Source organism: Trichomycterus rosablanca, chromosome 4, assembly GCF_030014385.1.
Source record: "Trichomycterus rosablanca isolate fTriRos1 chromosome 4, fTriRos1.hap1, whole genome shotgun sequence".
NCBI lineage: Eukaryota > Metazoa > Chordata > Actinopteri > Siluriformes > Trichomycteridae > Trichomycterus > Trichomycterus rosablanca.
In genome coordinates, this window is record NC_085991.1 from 39059773 (window position 1) to 39072636 (window position 12864).

The window sequence follows — 12864 nt, forward strand, 5'->3', positions numbered from 1 at the left end:
GTGCACTAAATTGTATATCAGATAATAGATTTATTTTCTCTACATAGTGCACTAAATTGTATATCAGATAACGGATTTATGTTCCCTACATAGTGCACTAAATTGTATATCAGATAACGGATTTATGTTCCCTACATAGTGCACTAAATTGTATATCAGATAATAGATTTATGTTCCCTACATAGTGCACTAGATAGTATATTGGATAATGCATTCATGTTCACTACATAGTGCACTAGAAAGTATAACTAGATGATGATTCGTGTTCCTTACACAGTGCGCTAGATTGGATATCAGATAACAGATTTATGTTCCCTACATAGTGCACTAAATTGTATATCAGATAATAGATTTAGGTTCCCTACATAGTGCACTAAATTGTATATCAGATACTAGATTTATGTTCCCTACATAGTGCACTAAATTGTATATCAGATAACAGATTTATGTTCCCTACATAGTGCCCTAGATAGTATATTGGATAATGCATTCATGTTCACTACATAGTGCACTAGAAAGTATAACTAGATGATGATTTGTGTTCCTTACATAGTGCACTAGGTAGTGTATTACGTCATTAATTATGTTCCCTACACAGTGCTTGTAATTGTATATCAGATAATAGATTTATGTTCCCTACACAGCGCGCTAGATTGTATATCAGATAACAGATTTATGTTCCCTACATAGTGCACTAGACCGCATATTAGACAATTGATTTATGTTCCCTACACAGTGCGCTACATTGTATATCAGATAACGGATTTAATAAAAGTCTGTGAACGGAGATAAAAGTCTGTGTCGCCTGCGTGCGTGTGTGTGTGCGCGCTCTTGGCCGCTCGTTCTAGATTCCGGGAGATTTGATCTGACTTGTGGGCATCAGGGAGCCGCTATGTATATGCGGGAGACTCCCGGAACTTCCAGGAGACTTGGTATGTCTGTAAAAGTATGTAAAGATTTGTTATGTTAGTTTATGTGCTTATGGACATGTTTATACGGAAAGGTTGTTATAGCAAAATGTGTCGTGCCAATTGTTTGTATGTTTTATTTCTTTGCGCTCTTACGGTGGTTTATCTTGTATGATTGCTCAGAAGATTTAATGTTAGCATTCAAGGAGAAGCAATAAATGCAATTTATACCATCAGTCAAGTCTCAAGCCATCATTTAAAGGGGGATGCTACACTAAGCATAAACAAGCCCTAATTTCCTTTAAGACACCTGAACACTGCACTTTCACATTCCTTTGTACATTTGCACACTGGGTATTTTCATGTACTGTAAACAATGCAGTTAAATCCAAGTTCAAGAGTCAAGAGTAAATGCATGTTTATTCCCAGGTTGTAACTCGTATACAGTATATAGCTGTGTATGTAATAAATCGTAATTTCATAATCTTAAGTTTAAAAGTATCTAAACATGCAGGTTTTTTTAATGATCACAAACTATTTGTTGGCTAACAAGATATAATGATCCTAAAGTCAGAAGGACTGAATATTATTGCTAGTCTTAGTGATATTTTGCTTGCTGTATGTGGATATTTAATTTAACTGGAGTGGGAAAAGTCTGTCATGATGGTTGATCTGAATGCTTGGACAGACAAACCTTAAACAAAATTTTGACCAACTATATGGTATGGGGACAGACACACTGATTACATAAATGTATTATACAGAGTATTACAAAACAGAAAAATACATATTCTATAGGTCTACCTCCAAAACCTTATTGTGGCATGTACAAAGATTTGGACTTATTTTGCGCTAAATGACTTAAAGAAACTCGTTAGAAAGATCAAAAATAATCATTGGAAATTAATAGGTGATACAAATTATTCTCTAAACCTTGTTGTAACTCTCAACATCAATGAGATCCTCTTAGCAGCTACAAACAAACCAGTCAGTGTTTTTAAAGCAGGAATACACTTACACCAATTAGGAGCATAAAAAGGTTGCATCATATTGATCAGAGATCAGTCTGGTGATCCGTTAGATCAGTTTAAATAACTTTGTATTGTAATTACAGTCATTGATGTACAGCCTTGACATATTTCCCATAATCCCTCCAAGAGTCTGGTAATTCTTTCATTAAATTTTATTCAACCTGCTCAGGGCTGCAATGGGTTCTGACACAGCCTAATCCATCACACAGGCAACACACTCTCACACATTCACACCTACTGCCAATTTAGAGCAACCAGTTCACCCACTGCATGGTTCAAACCCAGGTCTCCAGGAGGACCCAAGAGTTAAGAGTCAGGGGCCAACAAGGTAAATAGGCTAGTAGGGAAATAGGGACAGTGGTAGCCTAGTTGGTAGAGCTTTGGGCTATCAACTGAAAGGTTGAGAGTTCAAATCCCAGCTCTGCCATGCAGCCACTGTTGGGCACCTTGAGCAAGGCCCCTGCTCCAGGGGCGCCGTACGATGACTGACCCTGCGCTCTGACCCCAGATTCCAAACCAACTGGGATACACTAAGAAATTATTTCATTGTACTGTACGTCTGTATATGTATACTGTATATAACAAATAAAGGCTTTCTATCCATCCATTTATTTATCTAGGCTGTTTGGCTAGCTACCAGTAATGGGAGATTGGAAGAACAGATAAATTTAGGGCCTACATTTAAAGACGGTAAAGTACGCTAGTGCACCAGAGTTGGGGTTCTGAATGCATCGCATCGAATCTCGACTCTACCTCTCCGACTGGGTTGGGCGGCAGCATGAACAACGATTGACTGTTGGAGTCGGATCATAGGTCCTCATAACTGGTACAACTGCGGCCCCTGCTGGCTGACTGATGGCGTCTGCACGGGGCTGAGGAATAATGCTGATGGGGGTGTGACCCTCCGTACACAGCGTCCATTAGTGTATGAACTCGACTCCTGCAGGTGAAAAATGCAGTCTGTACTGATTGCGTACCGGAGGGGGCGCAAGTCAGTTGAGAGGCGTCCTCAGTCAGCGGTGAAGGGTCGAACCAGTATAGAGGACGCAATCAGGGTAATTGGACACGACTAGAATAGGGGAGAAAAATTGAGGGAAAGACTTAAAAAAAAAAAAAGACTACTGCTCTAACAGTCTATACTGTATGTATACTACTGTATATATGGTTCACCTGTATGGTAGACGTACATGATAAACACGAAAAATCAAAGCAGTAGGCAGCAGAGTGTAAAAAGGATAAAAAGATGGGAGGATAAATTATTAGTTGTGTCACAGCGCCGCCTAACGGTGTAAGAAAAAAAAGCAATAAAAAAGGGGCGGTGACGTAGCAAAAAAGGGAGAAAAACATGGTTAAAAAAAAAAAAAAGATTCAAATGTCCTTCCTGGAAATTCAGCTTACCCGCCACAACTTCCCCACATGTCATATGGGAAGGAAAATTCAACAGTACGTTTATGCTGGGAATAGCCCTGAATCATATTTATTCCCTATTAATTATCTATAAAGTCAAAAAAGCATGTTAGGTAGTACACCAAAGCAATGGCATGGATATAAGGCTTTACAGGCTCTTATAACACATGGAGGAGAGCAGATGTGCGCCCCTCTATGCAATAATGTAACGCTGACTCCCACTGGCTTCCTGTACACCAGTTAAAACAAACTACAGCATGAGCTCATCAGTTTCCATATTACTGGAAGAGATGTCAACTTTTGAACCCAGTCATATCAAAACTGCACGTTAACTCTCGGGCTACACGCTTGAGATTTTCGTAAAGAAAAAGCTTTAATAGAAGTACTAACGCGTGCATGTTTTAATTCCAGCTAATAAAGACTGGATGAGAGCATTAAGAGCGGCTTCATCCGCGCGCTTTCCCCTTCATGTTGCACAATAATTGTTACGTCACAAACCGAGCCCTGTAAATCCCGCTTGATGTTAACAGTAAACGCGGTGCTTACGGAGTTCAAAAGTGCTAAGCTTACCTGAGAATTGGTGAAGGTTTGATCTGGGAGGTGGCTGGCTTCTGCTCATTGTAAAAATCAAAATGCAACTGCGCAGTTTCTTCTCCCGCGCCGAGTGAACGTCCTGCTGACACGCAGCGCACATTCTGATCAGGTTTAAAGTCACAACACTCAGTCAACATCCATCTTCCAGTACTGCTACTAATACTAACTATACACGCACTCCGACCAGGTACAGAAGAGCCGTGATCGGTGATGTGAGCACGCTCACACTAACACACATGAACACAAACATCACTGATCACACATCAGTATTTTTTTTTCCTCCAAAATAAGGCCCATCATCGTGCTGCGTCATGAGTTACAATTCACTGCGGCTTCACACAAATGCAATGCGTTAAAAAACGAGCCCGGGTCAGTCAGTCATGAGGAGAAGAAATCCGTGTCCATGCTCAGAAGACAGAGGTAAGCGACGCGGGTTGAGTCCTGCATGTAGCTCCATGAAACCGTGTAGCAGACATGACGCCTGCTTTCCCGCGATCACAAACACGGGTGCAAACTGCGCACTTTCAATTCTATACCGCTTTTCTAAGCAGCTTTTCTCAATCGCAGTAATGTTTCACAGCAGATCGCGCTTCCTCCTGCCTCTCCCTTGCAGGTTATTTTCGGTGGACGAGTCTTAGCACTGCCCCGCCTCTCTCTCTCCTCAAGGGGACACACCGACTTCCCAAATTTTCGGGATCGCTCGGTTCCTTCTAGAATAAGGCGCAGTGACGCGCCAGTGTAGTCTGATCCATCCTCATCATGCTTCCTAAGCTTGCCTTGTTAATGCTGGAATTATTCACGAAAACTGAAAATATAATAAATGGTTTACTTTATTATACTTCCCTTTGCTTTTCTATTAACTGTACCATGCACTTTTAAAAAGTAGGATGTGTCCTATATGGTTTTGGGTTGCCTAAATGCTTAACTTTAAATACATTTATAGCATAGTTATATCATAAACAATTTATTTAGCTTTATAAGAGGTAATCATATTTCTTGACAGACTTCAAGTAATTTTTTTAATTAGGTTACTGCATAAACAGTATTCATGCCAGATCCAGTTAAAATTCCTGCAATATTTTTAATAAAATTTTTAATTACATTGTCTTAAAGCAGCTTTACAGAGATTTAGGTTCTGAACCACTAATGAGCAAAAAAAACTGACACATTGTTAAAAAAATAAACCCAGAGAACCAAGACTTCAAATATACAGCTTAAAAAATAGTTAGTTGAATTAAAAATAAATAATTTAATGATAAATAGATGAATAATAATAATAATTATTATTATTATTATAACTAACACTTTTGACTATTTAAGCATGAGGTAGCACAATTTTATCTATTATATTAACCCTATTAACTAAGAAGTTACCTGGAATTTGTTAATCAACTGCCATAGCCATACCCTGTGGTCAACTGTGAACCAACTATAATATTGAAAATGTCTCATCAGGTGATTATGCAGATTTTTGGTTACCAGATTTGATAGATTGGTGTATTTAAGGACGATTGATTTAGCTTTATTATTCAATTTTTACCAACAATCTTAAAACAATGTATATTGAGGGTTTATGCCTATTTACCAATAAACAAACAAATAAAAAAAGAATTGTGGACATTGTTTTTACAATAATGCAATATAATTCATGTACGTAAACTATTATAATCATGTAGAAAAGATGTCCACAACTTAAAAAATAACAAATGAATCTTTTTCAGTGTTACTTGAGGAAATGTAAGATTGTTTCACCTTTGTTGTACTTATTATATTTTCTTATACAAGTTAAGTTGTTCTGCAAATAATTCCCTGTACCATTTTTTCACTTTTGTATAGACTGTATCTGTGGAAGCAAACAAGTAAGTATTTTGGTATGCTAGTTCACAACAGCTTTGTGTTGTATAAGTACTGCAGGCCACCTATACATATATTCTATAGCAGTAGCTGTGAGACAGATAATTCTATTTGTGGGCTATATTTGACCCACTTCCTGGATCTTTGACACATCTGCATTAGCTGTATGATGAGAACGTGTTAAACAAGAAATGTAATATGCATTAGGAAAGCTTTGATAGATCAGACTGTCAAACTAGTTACAACCTTAATGTCCATAGTCTATTCTAGCCATACTATCAGACTTAATATGATGTATTTTGCAAAAAGTGATTTACAGTTAAGCTAAGCAGTGAAGAGTTAAGGTTCTTGCTCGAGTATCCTGTAGTGCCAGCTTGGCAGAGACAGGATTTGAACTCACATTTGTAGTACACAGCCTTGAACACTCTGCCCCCACCTAAAACTACATCCAAAATGTTTTCTGAACTTCTTTCAGATCTGCTTTTAAGTTCTACACTTTTCCAGACCTGCACAAGGGTCCTTTTAAACACTCATGTGCTCATATTGTCTGTTACGCTTTTTTTCTAAATCTTTGTGTGGCCTGGATGGATCAGAGGTGGGAACATTCAACAACTGTAATGAATAATCCCAGTGGACTTCATTCTCTATTTGAAGAGCTCAAAAGCTGTCATTCCCTCCCTTCTTTCCCTTACATCCATTTAAAAATATCTGAAGTACTTTGAGCGACTACAATGGTGCCTTGGAGGCCCTATTTAAATTAGAATTCAACATGTTGCTATGAGCACCCCAACAACTAGTTAGCGGTACACATTGAGTCAGACCTGGAGGCCAGTAAAAAGCCCCTTTTACAGTGCTGAGGAAGTCTTAGTCTTTCAGACCAGAAGGGCCGCCTGAATGCAGCCTTGAAGCAAAGCCCCCATGTTCTCTCTCTCTCTCCCTCACACACACACACACACACACACACACACACACACACACACACACACATCTTTGCTTTTCTCACTATTCTTTAGTTTCACTTTTCTTCACTCACTCCTTCTATTTCTATTTTCCTCTCTTTCAGGAATTTACCCTGACCCAAGTAGAATCTAAAGCTTTAGTGTCTCTATCCATCCGCATGATCTATTAAAGAATACTCCCGTCTTTTTACCTAATATTTACCTACCACATCAAGCATTTGTGTGATCACAAACAAGAATTTCTATAAAACCATCACATTAAATGCAAGCAATGTAGGTCTGGATAAGGCCAAAAGAATGTGTTATTAGGTCATTTTTTCCCAATTGCATGTCTACGTGCATTTCTTCTTAATTAACTAATTTAGTTTATTCTAATTGTCCAGAATGATCTTTTGTAAGAATACTAAAAAAAAATTTAAATTTGTATATTAGGTTTAATTCAAACTGATATTATGTGGATGTGATGTGTGTAAACATTACCAAATAAGTGTAAATCCTGTTACAGTTTAAACAATTAAAAATTAAAAACTAAAAAAATTTTTATTCACAAAAGTATTTAGACCATTTGCTGAGGTACTTCAAAATGTGGTCAGATGCATCCCATTTCCTTTAGTTATCTTAGAGATGTGTCTAGAACTCCAAGACTAGCTGGAGTCCAAGACAACAGTGGCCCTTAATAGTTTTGAAATAGAAGAAGCCAGACACAACCTTGAACTTTCCTAGAGTTAGTCATCCGGCACAATTGGGCATCCAGACAAGAATTACTTTCATCAGGAAGGTAAGAAAGGACCAAATAGTCACTCTAGTAACAAAAGTCCTGTGCAGAGATGGGAAAACATGAGGAAAAAGATTATCTGGTCTGATAAAAACAAAAAACAAAAACTGAACTCTTTGGGCCAACCAGCAAGTACTATGTCTGGCAAAAATGAAACAGGCACTGCACATTATCTGACTAATTCCATCCTTATGGAGAAATATAGTGGTTGAAGCATCATGCAATGGGGGTTTCTCAGCAGCAAGTCAGAAAGACGGCTAAGAATTGAAAAACAGATGAATGCAGCCAAAAAAGGAAAATTTTTTGGCTGCAAACTCAGAGTGAAGCGACCGTTCACCATTCAGCATGACAAAACAATGCTAAACTGGCTTTGGGACAAGTCTCTGAATGTCTTTGAGTGGCCCTGCCCAGAAAAAAAAAGAAAGAAAAAAAAAATGATAGTTTGAACCCAAGTTTTGTCTGGTCATCTTCGTTACATTTGTTAATATACTGTACATCCATTCCTGCATTTCAGGCCTGCAGCACATTTAGGAGCAAATTAGGGTGAGTAAAAAAAAAAAAAAAGAGCTAAATAGTGCTGTGATTTTAAACAGGTGATGTCAACAGGTGATTGGATATCCATGATTTGGAACAGCCCCGGTTCTGGACTGCTTTGCTTGGGGGGGCAGTAAAACCTAATGAGGGGGCATGTTGATAGTCATGTTTTTGAAGCCAGAAATATATTCAAGGCTTGAGCCAAGCTATTGATACTGGCTTAAAGTGATGTATGAGGTAAAGAAATAAAAATGCATGTTTTCGAACTTAAACTTAAAACCCAATGATTAAAAAATACATGTTGATTATGTAAATGGAGAAAAAAGATTATCTAATTGTATTTCATTTTAATACGCCCCCTTAATTAAATTGCCATTACTAATAGAACAACTCTATTTCTTGAAAGGCTTTAATACAAATTTAAGTCAAAGCTGACAAATGTACCTACACACAGACTGAGAATATTCAAACGTGGAAATAGGAATGAGTGAGAATATTTATATTATTGGGAAATTAAAATATAAAGAAAACAAAAGAATACTAATTCTGTAAAAAAAAAGTGTTTACCAGTATACCTGCCTCTCGCTCACACTAACAGAACATATACTGCCGAACTGAACTGTTTGGGGCAGTCTGCCGATTTTTATATGACTCAAAGAGCCAATCAGGAATAAGCAAGGAAATATCTTCACACTGTAAAACAAAATGCATTTTTGTGATTGGTTCAGAGATAATTTTAAAAATAGCCGTTGCTTGCATTGTGCTTGGGGGGGCAAAGACACAATTTGGGGGGGCAATGCCCCCCTCAGCCCCCCCCTAGCGCCGGCCCTGATTTGGAACAAAAGCAGCCTCCACAAGAGTCTGAGATTGACAAAGGACCTTCAGTTTGTAAACAAATGTGTGAGAAAATGATTGAAATGTTTAACAACAAAGTTCCTCAAAGAAAAACTGGAAGGGATTTGCATATTTCTCCCTCTACAGTGCATAATATCATTAAGGAATTTAAAGAGTCTGGAGGAGTAAAGGACAAGGCTAAAAGCTTAAGCTAAACACCCGTAATCTCGATCCCTCAGATGGCACTTCATCAAGAACCGACAGTCATGAAGAGCTGATATAACTACATGGGCAAGAGATTACCTTGACGAACCTTGTTAATACAGAGTTACATTCACAAATGCTACTTAAAACTTTTACTGTGTTAACCATGTCCAGAAGCTGCATCGACTCTGGACTAGGAGGCATCTAGGATGGACCATCACACAATGGAACTGTGTATTATGGTCAGACAAATCAGCATTCCAGGTCTTTTTTTGGAAGAAATGGGTGTCGTGTGCTCCAGACCAAAGACGAAAAGGACCATCCAGACTGTTATCCGCAACAAGTCCAAGAGCCAGGCACTGTCATGCTATGGGGCTGTGTCAGGGCCCTTGGCAAAGGTCATTTACACTTCTGTGATGGCAGCATTAATGCAGAAAAGTACATTAAGATTTTAGAGCAACATATGCTGCCTTCAAGATGTCATCTCCAACAGGGACGTCCATGTAACAAGACAATGCAAAACCACCTGCTGCTCACATTACAAAGGCAACAAACTGAAAAGGAAGAGGGTACAAGTACTGGACTGGCCTGCCAGAAAGAATGTGTGGAGAATATAGAAACAAAAATGCGACAATGACAACTCTGTATTGTTGCACACCTTTTTTTTTTTACATGTTTGCCAAAGGTGTTTCTACACAGAGACAATGTCTTTAAATTATATTAAAAAAAAAACCAACCAATGTTTTATTTTTTAATAACTCCTTATATTTTAAATTTTATTTAGATAACTAGCCTTATAGTATTCACAGTGGTAAACAACTTTAACAATATAAACATTTTGTGTTTTTACACATTCTACATTTTAACATGAATGTGTGTGTGTACATGTTGCCTCTCTAGTTATCCAGACTCATTAATAGTGCTGTTCCTCTTTTAATCCAGTGATCAGAAGGCACAGATCCTGACTTCAGCTCCACTGTCACTACAAACGAAGGACGTCCTGCCCCTCCTGAACGCACAGGAAAGTAGTAGCAGGGACACGAGTACATACCTACAGCAAAACAAACTTCAAATAATTATACTGGATAGACACAACAAATCTCTTCAAAGAAAAGCATAAATAAATAATGCATGTGTGTCCTTACCCTTGGCAATTTTCTTGCGGTTCTCCACAGGTCTAAAATGAATAGTGGGCATGGGGCAGACCAGCTGCATAGGCTCTGCCTCCACCAGACACGAGTTCTTCTTATCCCAGCCAGCTCCCTCTAGATAAAGACCCCGTATAAACACACCATCCTGCAGGACAGAGACGCGTCATAAATCTATCATCAGTGTATAAGATGTGCCAGTGGGACTGGTCAGACTGGGAGTGAAAGATTTTAGCCAGAAATAGTCTGAAATTGATAGGTTTGCAAATAGCAATCAAAATGTGACATAGAATTTTGGCGAGAGCTTTCTGGCAAGAAAATGATACATTTTAGTTTTGCTTTTTTTTAAATGAGCTCCTGGAGGAAACCCACACAGACAGAACATGCTAACTCCACACAGAAAGGACCCGGACCGCCCCACCTGGGAATCAAACCCAGGACCTTGCTGTGAGGCGACAGTGCTACCCACTGAGCCACCGTGCCGCTCCTCTTTATATGTAACACTTTCCTAGTTCAGTGTGTGTACGAAGGAGGCAAAAACATGTGTTATTGCATAGGCAACATAACTGTGTTATGTTTTGAATGTCTTGGTAGCAGCAGAATCCTGATATGTTAATAAGAGATAATCCAAAGAAGTCAACATGAATGTTTGCAGTAATTTACTTGCCTTTATGAGGCAAGAAATACTGTGTAAAACTTGTCGACAAATGACAAATTCTAACTTGGGTGTAAGTATTTTTATACTTTTAATACTTTCACAACAGTAAAGTCCTTTAAATCCTCACTACAGAAATGTAATTTTGAGCAACAACTCAAAATCCTGCTAACTCACATGGACAAAAACTTGCTTTAATGCATATTGTTAAGATAACCCAACATACTCTGACATATACTCAGAATTATGGTCACTAATGTTTAAACAACATGAAGAAAAATTTATTAACTCATAATACTTCATACTTCATACAGTACACTATAAGCTACAGTAGCAGACTTTGTTTTTAACCGCAATCACATCATGATATGACTGCCATTTAGTGTAGGAGTCTGTCATGTTTTTATTTTGTGATCAGTAAAGATTGTGGTACAGTGGGAAAGTTCAACATCATGCCTGTAATCCACTATTTTCCACTTACATAATCACAAATAGCAGTTTTTAAATAGCAACAACAACTAAATCCCCTCATTCCTGCCTGATAGGCTAGGGACTAAATAAAGAAAACACTAATAATAATATAAGAATAACAATATAATACTATATAATAATAAAACAGATGTCTGAAACATGCCCTGATGGACAAGTGGTTATCAACGTACCATTGGAAATGGTAGCATGCTGAGGAACTGTTATTAGTTGCACTAGTTACTCACCTTGGGAGGGAAGAGCAGGTTGTTGTCGTCTACAGTGGAAACAATGAACTCCCAAGAAAGTGAGTCCACAGATACCTGCAGAACACACCAACACACAAATTGTTGGACCAAGCCTGAACTCATTTTGTCTGTTTTGATGCTTGTATTTTTCAGTCATGTTCAATCAGTTGCTGATTCTCATGCTGTTAATCCAGCTAAGATCTTGGTATTGAACCAATAAAAGACATTGCATTTCTTGCATTACAAAGAAGCTGTGTTAAATTAACTATGCAAAGGCTCAGAAACTTGGGGTTCGAATAAATATGTGGGGTTGCACGAGATTTTTTTAAACAAAACTCTTAATATGAAAACTTGTAAACCAGAATGACAATAACTTTTAGTATAAAAAGTATTTAGTCAGCCACTGATTGTGCAAGTTCTCCTACTTAGAAAGATGAGAGAGGTCTGTAATTTTCATCATAGGTACACTTCAACTATGAGAGACAAAATGACAAAAAAAAAATCCAGGAAATCACATTGTAGGATTTTTAAAGAATGTATTTGTAAATTATGGTGGAAAATAAGTATTTGGTCAATAACAAACAAGCAAGATTTCTGGCTCTCACAGACCTGTAACTTATTGTTTAAGAAGCTCTTCTGTCCTCCACTCGTTACCTGTATTAATGGCACCTGTTTGACCTCGTTATCTGTATAAAAGACACCTGTCCACAGTCTCAAACAGTCAGACTCCAAACTCAACCATGGCCAAGACCAAAGAGCTGTCGAAGGACACCAGGAAGAAAATTGTAGACCTGCACCAGGCTGGGAAGAGTGAATCTACAATAGGCAAGCAGGTTGGTGTGAATAAATCAACTGTGGGAGCAATTGTAAGAAAATGGAAGACATACAAGACCATTGATAATCTCCCTTGGGGTCAAGATCTCATCTCGTGGGGTCAAAATGATCATGAGAACAGTGAGCAAAAATCCCAGAACTACACAGAGGGACCTGATGAATGACCTGCAGAGAGCTGGGACCAAAGTAACAAAGGCTACCATCAGTAACACACTACACCGAGAGGGACTCAAATCCTGCAGTGCCAGGCGTGTCCCCCTGCTTAAGCCAGTACATGTCCAGGCCCATCTGAAGTTTGTCAGAGAGCATATGGATGATCCAGAAGAGGATTGGGAGAATATCATGTGGTCAGATGAAACCAAAATGGAACCTTTTGGTAAAAACTCAACTTGTCGTGTTTGGAGGAAGAAG

General features: G+C 38.4%; 2 protein-coding genes across 2 annotated transcripts in view; both read right to left on the reverse strand.

Moving 5' to 3' along the window:
• The window catches only part of kdm6ba (lysine (K)-specific demethylase 6B, a), a 103563-nt gene extending 99369 nt beyond the window's left edge, over positions 1 to 4194 (reverse strand). The window contains exon 1 of the mRNA XM_062994286.1: positions 3917 to 4194. The gene's annotated coding sequence lies outside the window, so the exon portion shown is untranslated. The remainder of the gene's footprint in view (positions 1 to 3916) is intronic.
• A 5648-nt stretch (positions 4195 to 9842) lies between these two features.
• The window catches only part of dnah2 (dynein, axonemal, heavy chain 2), a 294787-nt gene continuing 291765 nt past the window's right edge, over positions 9843 to 12864 (reverse strand). The window contains exons 85-87 of the mRNA XM_062993580.1: positions 11620 to 11694; positions 10246 to 10396; positions 9843 to 10151 (exon numbers count right to left, since the gene is read on the reverse strand). Of these exons, the coding sequence (XP_062849650.1) occupies positions 9997 to 10151; positions 10246 to 10396; positions 11620 to 11694 (381 nt within the window). The 3' untranslated portion in view covers positions 9843 to 9996. The remainder of the gene's footprint in view (positions 10152 to 10245; positions 10397 to 11619; positions 11695 to 12864) is intronic.